Raw genomic sequence first — 17,790 nt, 5'->3', positions numbered from 1 at the left:
CGTTGGACCGAATCCCCTAGCGAGAGGTCTGCGGAAAGCGTAATGCGTCATGCTGCACCAACCGGACTTGTGCCGCCAGCGTAATTACAGCATGCTCCTTATTGCTGAATATTAACCATTCATTTTGATAAGATGCCCAATACCATGGAGTCTTGCTTCCTGTCGGACTTAAGGGGGCTGCAGCAGCTTGGAATTATCTGTCCACAGAAAAGCAAGATATATTTCAGCTCTAAAGCAGTTCCACTTTTTTGCTGTTGTAATTTCACCGGGACATTTTCCTACTGTGTTTAGGCTTCTGTTTTTCTTCCTCCTGAGCCTGAAGGTTCAGAAGAGCAATAGAAACAGCAAGGATATTTGTCCATTAGGAGAAACAGAAATGGGCAAAATGCTGTGAATGTGCAAAGTAAACAAGCAGAAAAAGAGCTACTTACCTCTTTGCTCTTTTCACTTTTTCACTCGTAACTACAAGAGGGAGCCAGCTGTCTCAGAAAAGTGTGTGTGTTTTGAGTCAGTTGTATCCTCTTCAGATCTCAAGGTCAGACTGCTTAATTTTTTTTTTTTTCCTCTCACATGATATGTACTGTATATTCAGCTCGTGGGCAGGAGTAGTCTACAAGATCGTACTGACAATGAAAGTGCATTTGCATCGTGTCTGTACTGATATTACCAAAAAGACTAGTGAACAGGAAGGAAAAGCAGCCAGTAAAGCTACTTCAGGATGTAACAAGAAAGCACCTTTGGCAACTGCATCCTAGTAACTGTTGCTATAGAAACTTTAGCTACCTTTATCCTCGCTATGACCTTGATTTTTCTTAACAAGGTGCATTAATGTAATGTACAGAGTGGGGCAGGATTCTGTACGGTTTTGTAAATCCTGCTGTCACTGAGCTTATGGCATGTAGGGGACATAAAAGGGACCATGTGATACAATAGTCCACAAAGTTTTTAAGGGAGTCCTAACTCTTTCTACAGCATCACTAGAGGGAGGGGAAAAAAAAGCAAGAAAGAAAAAAAAAAAAAAGCTTTGTATTCTTTTGTGTTGTGGCATTTTACTAAGGTAATTAATACCAGCACATAAAGCCACACCAGATACCTGTTTTCGTAGTTACCATGAGTACCAAAAGCAACATTTCCATGCTCAGTTCTCCATGCCAACACACTGTCAGCAGTACTCACGGCACGTAGAGCGATGCGGCACTTTGATCTCTCCAAACTGTAAAAACATTCCTTCGCTTTAATACATCCTCCACGCGCTGGTTTAAAGTTCCTTGCAAAGGCTTATCGCACCCTTCAAGGATAGAGACGAAACACACACTGCACGGAGGAGCGGTGCCGCTGTCAAACGCTTCCCGCGTTTCCCCCGTCGCTGCCGTGTCCAGCCTGGCGCTGCAGCTCTCGACGGTCCTTGGCAGACTCGAGTGCCTGCAGCAGCCTGCGTGCCCGCCAGAAGAGCATGTCAGACAGCGTGCTCTCCCACCGCAGTTAGTCCCCGGCTACAAAGCCAGTGTGCCGTGCAACGCGACTCCAGCCGCGCTGGAAATCACGGACCTGACGCAGGGAATAACGCCCAGAGTCATTGCTTTTATTCTGCTGCTGGCAATTAGGACCACTGCAGCTCTGAGCTGCCTGAACCTAAGCCAGTATTATTATCATTTTTACGTGTTGTCTGAGTACCAAAAGGCCTCCAATTGAAGCTTCGTTGTGCTCGGTGCTGGACAAGTAGGGCGAGAAGAGACTGCTTGGCTGGGAGGGGTGGTATTGCAGAGGTGCAGTCCAGGAACCGGCTGGGATGAAGACCTGGCTTGGTCTTCGTAGTTGCATATATTGTGTTGTTGGGGAGAGTGAGGAATGGGAAAGGTCAGGAGAAACAACTAGTCACAGGTCACCTCTGAACGAGTGAGCTTTGTCAGGGGTGACCTGTCTGGTAGGGTTTGTGTTAAACTTAGAGCATGAACAGGCCCATCCCAGGGATTGGGCTACCTGGGAGCGCAGGCATGTGACTAATGGACCGGTGTGCTTGTAATGCTTACCAGATTTGGTCCAATGGGGCAGCTGGCTGATGGGTGGGAAAGGCTGGAAAGGCTGGCGGAGTGAGGAAGGGCCTTCAGTTTCCAAATGTGACTGCTTTAAATATCACCAAAGTGATTGTATTTTGTAAAGAATGAACTGTATTGCTTAAACTGTTAGAGCTTATGACCCAATTACATGCTGGTTTAATAAGCAATATCAATCCTTCAGACTGTACAGCACATCTTAAATGAGTTTAACTAGATTCTGATGTAAATAGCATAAGCTTTTCTCTCTACTCTGTATTGGTTACAATGATATTAGGATCAGGATGGCTTGCTCATGGTGAGGAAGACTCTTGAATGCATATAAGAACCACAGGAAAGCAAGTTTGTCACCTGAAAGATGCTGCAGGGGCTATAGGGGCAACTTTTTGTATTATATAGCTACAGATTTCAGGGGCAACATCAGTAGTCTCCACTCCTAGGGATCGGTTGAGTATTTGGAAGATCATGTCTCTAGTTAATAGTGGCAGTAGGGATTAAATCCAAATCCACTCAGTTCTTAAGGGTAGGTAGCTATTACCTCTTAGCCAAAGCTGTAATAGGCTCATCAGCCACGTAAGAGAAGCTGACTGACTACAGGTTGCATTCTTCATTAAAGAGCAATCTATCATTTTGTTTATGATGATAGATTATTGGCCTATATTTTGGTTAATGGGGTAGGCAGCAAATCCAGTGTCTGGCCACCCGATCGCATGAGGACACATGCAAGTTTGCTTACCTTGCTGCTGCGTGAAGTCTAAGAAAGCCACACTGGGGCAGAGGGAGTTTTTCCTCTTCCTTATCCTCATGTGTGTGCAAAGGGGTTGGTATCTCAAAACCACTGGTTTTCTATGTGCTTGAACACGTAGCCAGTGGGGGAGTCTGAAACTTGTTTTGTGTATTCAAGCCAGTGCCATGCACAGGTCAATGGGTGCTCTGAGCCTCTAAGCAAGCCTGCTGCTGTGAGCCTCCTTCCATTTGCTCCTCCAGTTTCAGCACTTGGTTGTTCCTGTCCTTTATTCTGAGCTCTTTTAATTTTTTTTTTCCCACAATGTTTGGTTGGATTTGCTTGCACTTTCCTCCTTTCAGATTGTTGGCACCACTTGTTTTAAAAAAAATGCCCTTCAAATTCTCTCTGACCCCTCAGGCACCTGGAATGAGAGCTGCTGGGGGCTTGCAGTCAGGCCTCACCAATGTGAAACGTGCCTCTGCGAGTTGAGTGTTGGCTCTTGCAGTGCCTTAGATGGTAATTAATGGAGAGCTGCAAGTCAGACCCTCTAACTACGATGAGTCTTTAATATAGCAAAACAAGAAAGAACAGAGGAAGGAGAGTGACCTACGAGCTTCAGGCAGACTGAACCCCACCAGCTGCGATGTCCGGCCCTGGCTGGGATGGTGCTGGGCTCGCTCCCTTTCAGTCCATTTCTCCTATGTGGATAGTCACCCTTACAACATCCATTTATTTTTAAATCTTGCCCTGTTTCAGAAAGGGTAGTTTCATCTTGTCAGGTAAGAGCGAATATTAGCCTAAGGATCTGTCTTGGTAACAATCAAACATCACCTGTTACGTGCTCCCTGTCTGACTGCTGGTTTCCTCCCTCAAAGCCAAGGGAGGGGAAGAAAACATGGAAAGTGCGGAGAAAAGCACTGGGACCTGTGTCCTGAGGAGGTTCAGGCCTCTCCTTCGTAGCACTGAGGACTTCAGCACAAAGAGGCCGGTCGAAGGATGTGAGCATCAGCATACCTTGGAGGCCATGGGTACCTGCTCTCCTTCCAGCTATTATTTCCACGCTTTGAAATCCCGTTGTACTCACGCAGGGGTGGTTTTCATTCCATTAGAATTAGCCATGTGTCAAAGACTTCAACTATAAACTTTTCAGCTTTTTATTTTGAATTCTTGGCCTCAGGCTGTGCCCTTAGCAGAAACACTAAAAATCTTTTACCCCAAAGTGGTTTGGGGTCTTTTTGAGTTTTGGTGTTTTGCTTTGTTTTGTTTTGTTTTTTTGGCAGGGAGATTCCCTTTCCCTCCAATTTTTGCTTCTTTTATAAGCAATTCTATGTAGCAAGGTGTAGTGTGCTTTTGCAACCAATGTCAAAGTACAGACTTTACTTTACAGATGTCATAGCTGACATTAGCAACTGTTTATTGCTAATACCTAGTAACACATGGACAGCCCTCTCTGTATTTTCAGAATCTAAATGTTACAATCCAGCATATGGTTGTTTAAGAATCTTTTATTGCACAGCCATATTGGCCACTACAGTCTGGATCAGCAGGTTACTTGGCTTGCTGAGATTAAAGTCTTGAGCCAGAGCATTTTGTAATTATGCCCCTCAGCTATAACTCTCTGGCATTCCCAATCTATGTTACTTAAAACAAAGCTGTTTCTTGTGTTCTTTAATTTCCTGTACCAATGCCAGCTCAAAATGGTGATTACAGCCTGATGGATGGGTAGGTAGACTGATGCTTTTAACTTTTCTGAATCAATGACACTAATTTTATTGTGATGAATTGAACAGCATCCTGTGAGGCTCCTGTGAAGGATGTTGTATTTATGTAGTTTGTTGTCATCGCCCATCGTTGTGCATCTGAGGAGAGTGCAATCCTGTGAAATGCTTCTCCATAGGGAACAGAAGCTAAAGACTTTGCTAAAACATCCAAAGGGGAAGACTTAACATTATTTGTCTAAGATGCTTCAGCAAAATCCTGAGACTCCTTAAAAAAGTCCTTGGAGGAAATGGTGTCAGTTCCAGAATAATATTCTTATGTGAGAATCTTCCACCTAAGTTTCTGTAGAGCATTTTTCTAGGAAGCAGCATTTTCTTTTTCTCATAGTGTTTAAAGTTTTCCCACGACCCGCGGGTTACCACTTCTGTCGGCTACAAAAGAGGGTGAGCAAGTGTAAGAAGTAGAAAAGTAAAGGATTTTGTCTCAAGTGTCTAGTCTTCATAAGAGGGATGGGATCTAATGTTAATAGCATTTTCTAACTGAAGTTCATGCTTTTTGTGCTGAAAACACCTCGTTTGAATGTTCTGACTGCTGAACATAACATTAGAGTACCACGTACATTCATTGCAGAGTCAGACAGTTCTTTTCACACCAGCAATCTAGTGCTGAGTGGAAAAGGTTTTAGAGACACGTAAAGACAAAAATAAACATGCAAAAATACTAACTGTATTATAAACAGAAAATATTAGTCTGAGGTACCATTGTTCACTTTCATAGTAAGAGGAGTTGTATCTCCATTTACTAGGGCTTTCCAAGCAATTTTAGTAAATTACTTTTATCAGATGCTCTAATCTACTTTGAAATGGAGTCTCCCCAGTCAGCAATGTTGGCAGTGACTCTAAGAGTCTGTAGACTCTGATCTCGTGGTGCGAAGAAGTTCATATGAGAGTAGATCTGAGTGCAGATACTCCCAGTATTTCCCTTTCTTTCAACCACAGTGCTCATTCACTCATAAGGGTGATTGGGGAGATTTCACAGCCTGAAGAAATTGAGAGGGAAATGTCTTGCTCGCATTGAAAACAATGGCAAAACTTCCATTTTGCCTAAGATATTGACAACTTATCTTAGGTGAAACTTAATTTCCAACCTGCTGTCCAACCTAGGCTTAAGTTCACTATTAAAGTAATATCTCTCAAGTCTATCACAGATGTACTCAACTGTATGTAATAACTTCAAAATTCAAGCAGTGAGACCAGCTCAGTGGAGCCGCTTGGGGTAGGTCTTCAGTGAAAGACTAAGGAAAATCTCTCCACCTCTGGACACAATCCATCTCTCCATAATCCAACTTAGTCCATCTCTGGACTAAGTTTCCAGCCAATGGAATCAACACAGTCAGTTTCTCATGGGAAAAGAACCAAGTCTTACAAGGATTTTCATGTCCTGTTTGGACATGATGTCTTTGCACAAGTGAGCAGAGCAAGTTTCTTTTTTAGAAATCCAGAGGATCCACTCCTCGGAGCTCTTCAATAACATCAGCAGCACGTCGTGGACACTGTATGTTGTAGCAGTGGATCAGAGGCAGAAGTCTAATGGCAGATCCTGATAGCAGATGCTGCCCTTGGGAGATAGGAGATTTAATTAAAAGGCTGCGGTAAACAAGGACATGGATATACCACAGAAATTCAGGGTGCATATGCATATTTTAGAAAGAAAAAAAAACATAGCTGGAATTTCTGCATTTTCTTCTCTCTTAACTCAGTAATGCTACTTTAATTTTTACTCAGCTCTGTCTCTGATCAGGAAACAATAGGAAGCCAAAGTAGGAAGGCTCTGGGAGGAGGCACTTCTAGGTTGGCAGTGAAAAAATTAAAAGTGTCTCTATTTTCTTCCTTTGTGAGATATACTTACTGTTTTCTAAATTCTCAACTGATTTAAACTAACTTGGCTCTACCTAAGCTGACAGAATCACTTATTATATTCACACTTATATATTACATTTTATTAAACATAAACAGTTCTTTTTCATTTTCTTGCTCTTTCTATAGTCCACTGCAAATATGGATATGGCAACATCTTGCAATGCTTCAGCATTCCTTTTTCAGTGTTCAAAGCAGACTTATCATTAGTCAAGCACAAATTTTTAAATATTAGATTAAGCTGCTTAAAGTGTTGTTGAATGTCTAATGTTGGTGGCTGACACTGTAGGAGATTTGTAACTTCAAAACCTATAGCAATGTATTCTCATCTCAACATGCAATCCAGGGTTGCTACCCTGTGCTATAAAGATTTGATCTCTATCAATATATAATTGCTATGTCTTTTCAAAAAGTCCTTGATTTTCATAGTGAGACACACTCTGCTTCCTCAGGAATCAATTTCTTTTTTGGGTGGCATTTCATTACTATTGCATTATTATTACTTTTCATTATTTATATTACCGCTTTTCAGTTTGATTTATGGCAATATTCTGCTTTGCTAGAAAACAGCAGTGGCTGAAACACTCTGGGGGTTTTTAATGGCAGAAAAAAAATTAAAAGCTGTACACATTGGACACGCTCCACGTGACTGGTGAAGTGTTGTTTCAGCTCAAGTGACTGGATATTACTCAGTAATCAGCCTGTCTGAAGACAGTTCAGAAAACCTTGATTCCTCCTTCTGACAGGTGGAGTTTCAAGCTCACCATCTGCCAGAGCAGAGAGTGTTGCTCTGTTAACAACCTCCTGCTTGGCAGTCGGTTTCTGCCAATGCCTCTGGTCTCTGTCAAAGTGCTTTCACAAGCCCTGTTCTTCCCTAACCATCCCTGACCATCCCTAGCTGTGTCAACTAGAATTTGCACCAAATCTTCCCTATCTGAAGCATAAGAAGAACAGAAACAGAAACTGCAAGTTCTGCTGAGATCCACTTTCCAGCTAGTTAGGCGGTTCCTACCTAACAAATGCTCTAATATTGCAGGTGTTTAGGGCGTTGGCGATGCCTTGATCTCATATTTGTTTCTTATGGTACTATAGAGCAGTAAGGTTTGGCCTATTACTGGATGTGTTAAATTTCTTGCAGGGAATTTCTTACAATTGGGAAGTGTCTAGTGGCTTGTGCTATGCCGGAGGTGTGTGGGGTAGATCTTTTGACTAAACATTTATCATGCAGTTGCCTACAGAGAGGGAGAGGGGGACATGGGGAGCCAGGCTGTCTCTTCCACCTTACATTTCATGTGATGATGGAACTGAGTACTTGCATAGTACCATCGTTAGCTCTAAAGCAGAGAGTATTCTCTCTCTTTTTTTTTTTTTTTGGCATAGGGGTTAGAACATCAATGGTAAGGAGTATCACAGTTTAAATGAGAGTCAGTGATAGTCATGCCACCTACATGCCATTTAACAAGGGACACAAGACACACAAGAAGAAAAAATTCCTGGGAGAAACAGAAAAAGATGTCATCATCCCAGGCTATTCTGGTGACTCGAACAAAGGGTTGAGTACCTTAGATTAAAGATTTAATCCTTCCAGAGGGTGGATGCAAGGTCAGCAGAGGGTGGATGCATGGTAAGCAGTGAGGGGGTGGAAGGTGCTCAGATGATGTACACTGATGTAGTCCAGCCAGTGACAGACCACTAAACCTGAAAAGCTGGTTCACCATCACAGTAGTATCCAGAACTGTCATAGAAGGTACCTAGTTTATGATTTTAATTAGGAATGACTGCCAAGATAGCAAAGATATTTAAACACTAAACCCCTGCTTAAGCCCCTAACTCCTATCTATTTCAAATACCTGAAATACTAGGCACTCATTTGCCATTGCAGCTCAAGCGATGGTTATCATTTCTCAGTTTGTCCTTTCAAAGAAAAAATAATATCGCAAAGTTCTTTGGTACTGTGAAGTTAGCATACACCTGTGTGTGTTTCCTGTGTTTTCACCCAGTGGAAGAATTTACCTGTGAGCCTATAACCAAAAGCATTCAGTATGATGCCTTGGAAATCAGTTCTTCCTCACTGAAGCCATCTATAATATGCTTCATTTATTGTCTCATGTTTTTCAGCACGTGCCCTGAGGGATATATATGCCTGAAGGCTGGGGAAAATCCTGACCATGGTTACACAAGCTTTGACACTTTTGGCTGGGCCTTTCTCTCTTTGTTCCGTCTTATGACCCAGGATTATTGGGAACGTCTCTATCAACAGGTATGAGATTTTTTTGTAAATTTTTAAAATATAAAATAAACACATCTCCTGTTACAGTTAAATATGCAATAATTAAAAAAAAAAAAAAAAAGATAGTCATTAGATGAATTGTCCTCTGTGTTGTGGGCAAGAACCATCAATTGCTACAGTTAATTTCTTAGGAGTGATGATACCAAAAGACATTAAACTGGGTGTTTGGGGAGGAAGGGGAAAATTGATACTTAGAGAAAGAAGCTTTGAATGAGTAATTTACCTGAATCTGAATGAAGTTTGCCACTTAATAAAGATATCACATCAACACATAATGATTGTTTGGTGGCTGGTGTAACTCAGGAAGGTTGGAAATGCCATGGCAAATAACACCAAGCCCTTTTGTTATTTGACCCTATAATAGCAGACAGTGGTTTCTGTCACCATCATCAGGTCCTTGACCATGGGAGGTATCCATAAAAAGCTCAACCTGTTACACTAAATTCCATTTATGTCTATAAATCTGGTGGAGAACCAGGCAACACAGTCAATGGAGCCCAGGTTCTTTATCCTGAAGTAGATGTCTAAAATTGAATTTATAATAAATTAAACCCTGAAAGTATCTATTTTTCCCCACTGATAGTAAAGGGGCCTAGACTGTAGACACCTAAAGGGAAACAAGATGAATCCTGCTTGGAAAGTCTCTATGCACAGGACAAAAATAGATTGAGCTATGTGAGGGAAGCTAAACTATCTACTCTCAAAGAAATCCAGCAAAGGTGTTTGGCAAAGGAGGAAAACATCCTTGCATTTTACTGCAAGGCACATAGAATTTTTTGACTGCAGCATAAAAATTTCTTTATGAGAAGCTTATTTCCTTGAATGTGGTTTTCATTTGTCCTGACAGGGATTCTGTTCAGACTATTAACAATGGCAGAATGAAATAATACTGTAAATCTAAGTTTCTAAAAACATTTTATGAAAGTTGTTTTTGTTTGTTTGTTTGTTTGAAAAGCGTTGTAAGCAAGTGTTAGCCTTTTAATTTTTGTGTTTACAGACTCTAAGATCTGCTGGGAAGATCTACATGCTCTTTTTTATGCTGGTCATCTTCCTGGGCTCATTTTATTTGGTCAATCTGATTCTGGCTGTTGTAGCCATGGCTTATGAAGAGCAGAACCAAGCCACTATTGCTGAAACAGAGGAGAAGGAAAGGAAGTTTCGGGAAGCCATGGAGATGTTAAAGAAAGAGCAGGAGGTCTGTAAGCTATGACATGATTAGCCTTGGGTAACTTGAACAGTCAGTACCTTGAGATTCACATTCTCTTTATTTTACATTTATGTGATCACTGAGATAAGAGTTTGCCTGAAAACAGCTTAATGTTTATTATCCAGGACAGAGTAATTACAATCCTTTCTAAAAGAAAAATGATGGCTCTTCCTGCTAGGATAGGGGCCATTTAGGATTTACATATCCAGAGCTGTACCGGTTTAACTGTACTAGCCCATACCAGCAGAGGAAGTTATATTGGCTGACATAAAAAATGTTTCCATGATGATGCAACTACATCTGCATCTGAGCACAGCCCAGCGACCTTGGTAGCTCAGTCATAGCCCTGGCTGAACGTTCTTCCTCCTGAGCTTTAGTTCATGTTCATTTCCACGCTGTTTCATTCAAACAGCCATTAACACCCAACTGCCTGATAAGATAAAGATGGAGGGCGACCAGTTTGAAACATATATGTCTTTGTACCTGAACAAATGAACAGGCAGATCACGAGGTTAAGTTTTGCTCATTATGCAAAGGATATGGGTTTAATGTCATGTCGTAAGTTTGAGCAAAACAGGGAGGCCAAAGCATGGCTGTAACAATATAGTCTTAATAGAGTTAGTTAATTTGCCTGTGGTTTGTGTGGGGTAGAAAGTCTTTATTAACTGACTGAAGAGAACATTTTAGGTGCTGTGAACAAGAAGACAATAAGAAAATTAGTCTGAAATAACATGCAGCACTGTAGTTCAGAGAAATAAATCCTTGATACACAATATAAACTAATATACATAATTTTCTTTTGGGTACGTATGGCTTCAGGGGCCTAATCCAAAGCCCATTTAAATCCTTGGAAAGAAAATAGAAAATACAATTCATCCTTGATAAAGTGTTAGTAGAAGCTTATGCATCGGCTAAGTCCTTTTAAAGATCTACTTTGATGGTTTAAGTAATAGGTAGATGCAATTTAGTCCATATATAGACACTTTGAACAGAATAACTTTCTACCATAACCTTAGGGAGTAAATTGAGCTCCAACTCATACCTATTTTATACAAATTTTCATGTGTTTTGACTCCAGCAGAGTCTTCCTAATAACAGTCAACTCTGGTAGCCCCAGCTATAATTAAAGATACTTAAGAATTTCCTTTTGAAGACTTTGATTTCAGTTAAGCCTGCATGTATGTACACAAAAAAGGAACAGTAAGCCCTGAAAGTCAGAATGTGACAAAATGAAGGCTGCTCATGCAAACCTAATTTGTTCCTTTTATGTATATGCTTTATAGCATAGTCTTTTCTCACATGATCATGTCTATTTTTTCCTGTGCCCTACACAGTACAAAAGGTGGACAGTGCATGACTCAAGAGCAGCTCTTCACTTTTTCATCATTTGCTATGTAGCCTTAGGCCTACTCAAGCATGCTGTTCCTTATTCAGTCATTTTGTTCAAAGCCTGCTTCAAAGACAAAATGACTAACATCTTCAGAGGTTTTTTCAGTGGCTCTTGTCACTGCATAAACTCTGTGTGCTTCAAAAACATTCATGTGTGTTTGCAATACTCTTGGAGTATTATCCCAATTTTATGGAGAGGAAACTCAGGAAAAGAGAGATTAAAGTCAAACATATTCACCAGTTTTGGGGTGTCTGAGATGCCTGGGCACTATCGCCTGTCACTTTTTATCTACAAGATACAGTTCTCCACAACTTCATGTGAAGCTCAGTAATTCTATGAATCAAACCCCAACAACTCAAATTAGATATCCTGAAGAGGAGGCTCAGGAAAATGAACCGGGTGGTCTGCCACACTGTGTAGCCTTCAGCTGTCCCTGGCAGTGGTGCCATCAGGCAGCTAGGGCAAAGCAAGATCCTTTCCAGAACCGCCTTGCTGCTGCCAGCCTCAAGGGTCTGTGGGCGTCCTGCAGGCTGACTCCTGATTGGGATAATTTTGTACCTGTCTGTGAACAGGAGAGGTTTGGTGGGATCTGGGAGACTTATCTTGTATTCTACGCTCAGTGGAGCAACATGTTGCAATGGACAGGGACACTTCCACTTGTTTTCCCCCAGCTCTCTCCCTGTCTTCTCCAGCCTCTTTGGTTTTTCCGCCACCCATTGCTCCTTTCCCTAGGCCTAATATCTCAGCTGTCTCACCCGAAGAGCCTTTATCCCAAGTTCTTGGGTTTGCCCTACCACTGAGTTCTTGCCTCAAGTCCTATCCCCTGCATGACCCCCGTGTCAGAGATCTTGTGAGTTAAACTTCTGTCCCATCGTCCAGCCACCACCCATCCTCGTCGTGCAGGCTCAGTCCCAATCCCTTTCTCTGCCCAGGTGTTTCCTTGGAGCTAACACAATGGGTTACGGCATGCAGTGCCTGAGGGGCAGGAGACTGTCCAGCACAGTCATGGGAACCAAACCAAAAAGGGTAGATATAGACTGGATGTGGGGACATCCTCCATGCCGAGAAACAATTAGGACTAAATTTTTTTCAACAAGTAAAGAAAGCACGTAGGGTAGAAACTTTTCAAACCAAGCAATAGGGAAGAAAATGCAAAGAAACTGAAAATTAGCTTAATTAACAGTGAGGGTACAACAAGCCAAATAGCACAACCTACAATATTTTCTAGATAAATAAAATATGATGGCAATCAGGGGAAAAAAAAAAAAAGAAAGAAACTTGCTTGATGAGCTTTTACATTGTCCAGTACAAAGGGAGCACAAATATAATTGATAGCCGTGCTTGGAGTCTATCAGTCAATTTGTACAATTGGTCTAACACATTCCTAAACCTGAACTTAACACCAAAAGACTAGCTGAATCTTTATGAGGAGAAAGCACTTCAGCATAGCAATTAAATCAATTGACTCAAAAAAAGAACAATAGCCTAGACTAGCGTCTGAACCCTCCTTCTCCTCTCTGCTCTAAGCAGCTTGCTCATGAAAGGTATTTCCCACAGGAATTCAGTTTTGCTGCTCTCTCAGCTTGATAGAGCTACCGCTACTCCTTGAAATACATGATTGATTCTTTACACGACTGTTAAGTGCCTTCACTTTCCTTGGACTGATGCCTGTGGGAGGAAGGGAGTATTTTGTTGCGGAGAGCTGATTGCCTGTTTGATTCTAGTGGCTTACAGACAATAGCACTGAGGATTCATAGGTTTCTCCTGTTCTTGGGAACCTGGAGAGGTTTCTTTTCTTATATATACATATAATTCACTCATTTTATGTATTCTGACTTGGGGCTCTGCAAATGGCCTGTCTCCAGGCCTGAGGTGTTGGTACTGCTGAGACAAGCGGCTTCTCCAAACCTGACCTTGTGCTTTGTGCTCAGAGCTGGCTTGATAGAGGAGCCCTCACTTTCCTCCCTCCCATACCCTGAATGGAGATCCAGTGCGCTAGCGTGGGCTGCGGCTTCCTCTGAGTATACGGGTTCCTCCTTTTGGCTGTTCATTTGCTTTCAAGCCTCTTGCTTTGTGTGCTCAGGCTTTTGAAATTGGCTTCTGCTGAGTTTCCAGCAGATTGTCCGTTATCAGCAAGTTCCTGCAGTGATCCTGTAAGATAGCCAGCACAGCACTGAAGCATATGGGTAGCAAAGTCCACCTTATCTCCAGTTAAGCCCATGGTTTTCTCATTGGATCTCTGATCATAGCTGTCTGTGCTGCTGCTTGGGATAAGCGTTTACAAAAAAGTGTCAGCTGAACTGCCTGCAGTTACTAGTACCCCTCTGTGGTAGGAGAGGAAAGCTCCCAGCAGCCAGCGTGGCTCCATTCCTGTCCAGCTTTCTCAATTTGAGGGACTGAAGTTCAGGGGAAGGTTAGTCTTGTCGTTCTCCAAGTCAAGACCTCTCTAACTGGAAGCACAAGTGTTATTCCAGGGAGTATCTGTGCAGTGCACACATGCAGATGTGTACACACAGGCTGTTCCTCTAGTGAAATGTAGGAGGACCTTGTCCTTGAGTTCTACATAAATCAGGTTTTATATGGCCATTCCTAATGCTCTGTCATAGGTTTGGAGTAGATCTGGATAGCAGCATGACCTGCACATGTATATTTATACTAGGAATTTGGATTGCTTGGACTTATTGTATATTCTCCTCATGGCTAAGTGGAGAGGTTAGAAACATTAAGACAAGTTCCAGGCACTTGAGATAATTTTATGACGAATGACCACTTAGAATTTTTAATTTATCTCCTATACAACCTAAAACTTATCATGAAAAATAATTGTTGAACAGAATAATTATTACTTCTCACTGGCATCCTAAACCCAAATGATACATCTTGCACCTTCTACCATCTTTTCTTTTAGGCACTAGCTGCTAAAGGAATTGATTCAATGTCACTTAGCTCTTTGGAAATGTCACCTTTAGCATCCAAAAATGCTAAAGAAAGAAGAAATAGGCGAAAGAAAAAGAAGTCTTTGGGAACAGAAGAGTATGGGGAAGACCAAAGGAATCCCAGGTCTGAATACGATGATGGTCAGAGGAGAATGGTAAGTCATGGTCTGAAATGCCACTTATTTCACAGTGTACTTTGCTGGATAGGTCAAGCTCTGAACAGACAATTAAAACTCAAACTTTCAGCTGTAAAGAAGAATCAGATATTTGACATTATGGCTGACGTGCAGACATTCTATGTTAGAAGGAAACATATTAGCATTTTATTTTCAAAATGAATTAAAAATGCCCATTAAACATCCTTATGAATCTGTTTTGTTTTGATTTTATTTTTATTATTTTTTTCACTTCAAGATTACCCGCAACCTGATTTATTTTCTTATTCTAATTTCATTCATCTGGTTATACCTATCCTATCCCTACCAGAGCTAAAATATTCTTACAAGAAACATGCACAGCTTAAAAAGAAAAGAGAGGAGGAGAAAGGAGGAAGCTTGTCTCTGAGGGCATTTTTAATGATATACAAAGAAGATATTAACATTTTTCTATTCCTTTGCTAGTTGCCTTCAAGTCAAAACTTTGTGGCACTTGTTTCTACTTTATATTTCAGGAAAAAAAATGGAGTGAGGATGTTCTTAAATAGGGGTTTAAATAAATGTTATTGACATGCATGAATATGAATTTGCACATACTGTATGTATCAAATGATCATAAATAGCTTCAGATAAATCGTCTTTGCTTAACTGAGGGCAAAGTTTAAATCAGTCTGTTTGTTTTTTTGAATAGCCATGTAATGGGCTAAGTCTTTTAATATTTTGTTGTCGGTGAATTTAGGGATATTTGGCAGCCATAAAAAACTCATAGAAAACATGCAAGTGATGTAAGTAAATGTGACCAATTAATGACTCCCCAGCTCACAAAATTTACATAGAGCTGGATTTCTGTAAATGACATGTATTTTTTACATGTTTTTTTAATAGGTTTTGTTGTTGTTTCATTGGGTGACTGGGTTGCATTACTAATTATACCTTTGTTAAAGCTAGAATTGCTCTTTAGCTTCATTCTGGATAGGTCTCAAGGCACCACATACCAGAATGAGCATGGATTGGAGCTGTGCATTGCCAGTTTGTTTCTTAGATTAATAGTTCTTGTTTTCACTTTTCGCCCCTGGATGTCATATGCATGAGAGACACAGGAGACACATTTCAAAGCTTATAGTAAATCTTCTTTGTAAGGCTGTGTCTGGCATAGTTGGAGGGGGTGAGGCTGAGTCATCATTCAGATGCAATCTGAGCAGCTGTAAGTGTGTTGCCATCAGAAATCAGTCTCAATGACTGTGTCACGGAAACCCAAGCATGGATTTTTGACCAGTTAAAATTTGGTAGCAGTCCAAATGAGTTGTTTTTAGTTAGCATGGACCTGGTTTTTGTACTCTTCCTTGTACCAGTGTCACAAAATAGTATCATTACATAATTTAGTGGTGTAAGATACAGTGCGAAATGAAATCAGGCTCCTTTGGTTTGGCTGGTTTGTGGATACTGTGGAGATCTGACCTCTCTTCATATATACCTGGCTCATTGAAAAGTTCTGAAGAAGCTGGAAAATTGATACAGGCGATAAAACCAAAAGTATGTTCTGCCTAAATGCTCTTATTCCATGAATTTCCTCTTCACAGCTATGAGGGAAGGGGATAGACTTGAATTCCTTATGCATTTTCTGAACATCCTTTTCACTCTGTCAGTGTGTAGGTGTATTTAGTGCTTGGCTATGTCTTTCTGATACTCCATCAGAATTGCACTCTCACTAGCAGACATCAAAGTGGATCGTCAAGGCTGATATTTAGGTGTAAGGAAGACTGCTGTGTACTGAGGTTACCTACCCTTAAAGCAGATATGTGCATTGGGATAATCATTCTACAAACTATTAAATCATATCCCTCTTCTTGCTCTTCTTTTTTTTTCCCCCTTATCACCTTCTTCCGTCGTATTCTGCTTCTTCTTCTTCCCTCTTCTTCTCATTTTCCCTGCAGTTCATTTCCTGCCCTATTTCTTTATCTCTTGTCCTCCCACTGCAACGTTCCTTCCCTAGCTGTTATGAAGATGTCTGATTATGCAGTAAACTGGAGCTGGATCCCCTTGCCTGCTCCTGTCTTCTACTCCTTATGCTGCCTTCCCACATCCTTTGGCACTTATCAGATGGGGAGGGAGTAGAAGCAAAGGAAGTATCACTCTACGAGGCAAATGCCACCTTGACCCCTTCTATTTCAGTACATCTTTAACTGTCATGTATTAGACAAATACCTTATGGCTAGGAATGATTATTCAACCTCTTAACTTTGCAAAGGTTGAACACATATAATTAAATCTTTCTCTCTGAAACACTTGGTTTAAAATGGAACTTACCGCTCTCCCCAGACCTTCCTTGCTCCTGAAAACGTGTTGCAAAATGTTGTTTCTCTTTCCCCTTTTTCCTTTCTGGGGGTTTCTAGACTCTCCTTGGCATTAGTTATGATCCCAGTGCAAACTTGGTGAAGCGCAGAACCAGCCACGGAAGCGTATTCAGTTTCCAACTCCGTGGCAGAGACACTGGCTCCGAAACAGATTTTGCCGATGACGAGAGCAGCACTCCTGGGGAAAATGAAAGCCACCGAGGCTCTGTCTTAATTCCAAGATTTGGGAGGAGTCCAAGCGTTCAAAGTCAAGTGAGCCATAGTTCTCACCCGACTACTCCCAACTACACCCAGACGGGCAAAAGGAACAGCTCAGTGGATTGCAATGGTGTGGTTTCCCTGATAGGAGGAGGCACCGGGGCACTCAACTCAGACCCTACTTCTCCTGCAGGGTTACTGCTCCCCCCAGTTATTATGGAAAAACCTGGGACAGGCGACCTGGTGAGTACTTTATAACTTTTGTATGTGATTCATGCTCTTGTTTCCTTCTAAATGTTGTTGGAGTTTGCTGTAATTTATTTACACAATACACAGTCTGCAGTGGAAACCCAAACTCACCATCCTAGACAGGGTGGGAAGACAGTGGGCTAACTCCTACAATAACTGGTGTCTAGTGCAGCATGAGACAAGTTCATGACTTCTGGTGAGACTTACTCTTCAGAGATGGCTGGAGGCAAATCTTGGGTTTCATATGAATTTTCTTTTCTTTTCTTGTAGGGACATTTTTTAAGTTGGTTCCTTTTAGCATTTGAATATCTGACATTGTCCAGTGGCTAAAAAATGATGTTTTTAAAATGACTCAGTGTGAGTCTTTCAGTCTCGAGATTGCCTTTCTCCCACGGCTTTCTACTTGTTTGCATCTCACCTTTGGTCTTCTGTATAACTGCTTGAGGAGGGCAGTTCTTACAGCCCAAAAGTAGTTCCCAGAAGAGCTTAGCATCCAGTTCCAATAAAGCTCAGGACAGATGAGCAGATGATCAACATCTTTCAAGCCTTTTCCATATTTCCAAGATCTTTGTTGCAAAGGGCCACCATTGCAAAA

At 41.4% G+C, this 17,790-nt stretch overlaps 1 protein-coding gene across 1 annotated transcript in view; it reads left to right on the top strand.

Annotated features, from left to right (window-relative positions):
- Positions 1–17,790, top strand: part of LOC106490283 (sodium channel protein type 5 subunit alpha) — a 173,903-nt gene that overhangs the window by 45,599 nt on the left and 110,514 nt on the right. The window contains exons 8-11 of the mRNA XM_067291977.1: positions 8,535–8,676; positions 9,704–9,901; positions 14,212–14,394; positions 16,788–17,189. Of these exons, the coding sequence (XP_067148078.1) occupies positions 8,535–8,676; positions 9,704–9,901; positions 14,212–14,394; positions 16,788–17,189 (925 nt within the window). The remainder of the gene's footprint in view (positions 1–8,534; positions 8,677–9,703; positions 9,902–14,211; positions 14,395–16,787; positions 17,190–17,790) is intronic.

The sequence above is a fragment of the Apteryx mantelli genome, chromosome 2 (genome assembly GCF_036417845.1).
Source record: "Apteryx mantelli isolate bAptMan1 chromosome 2, bAptMan1.hap1, whole genome shotgun sequence".
In the NCBI taxonomy this organism is placed as follows: Eukaryota; Metazoa; Chordata; class Aves; order Apterygiformes; family Apterygidae; genus Apteryx; species Apteryx mantelli.
The sequence above is the reverse complement of the archived record's forward strand: the minus strand, read 5'-3'. Positions and strand labels throughout refer to the sequence as shown.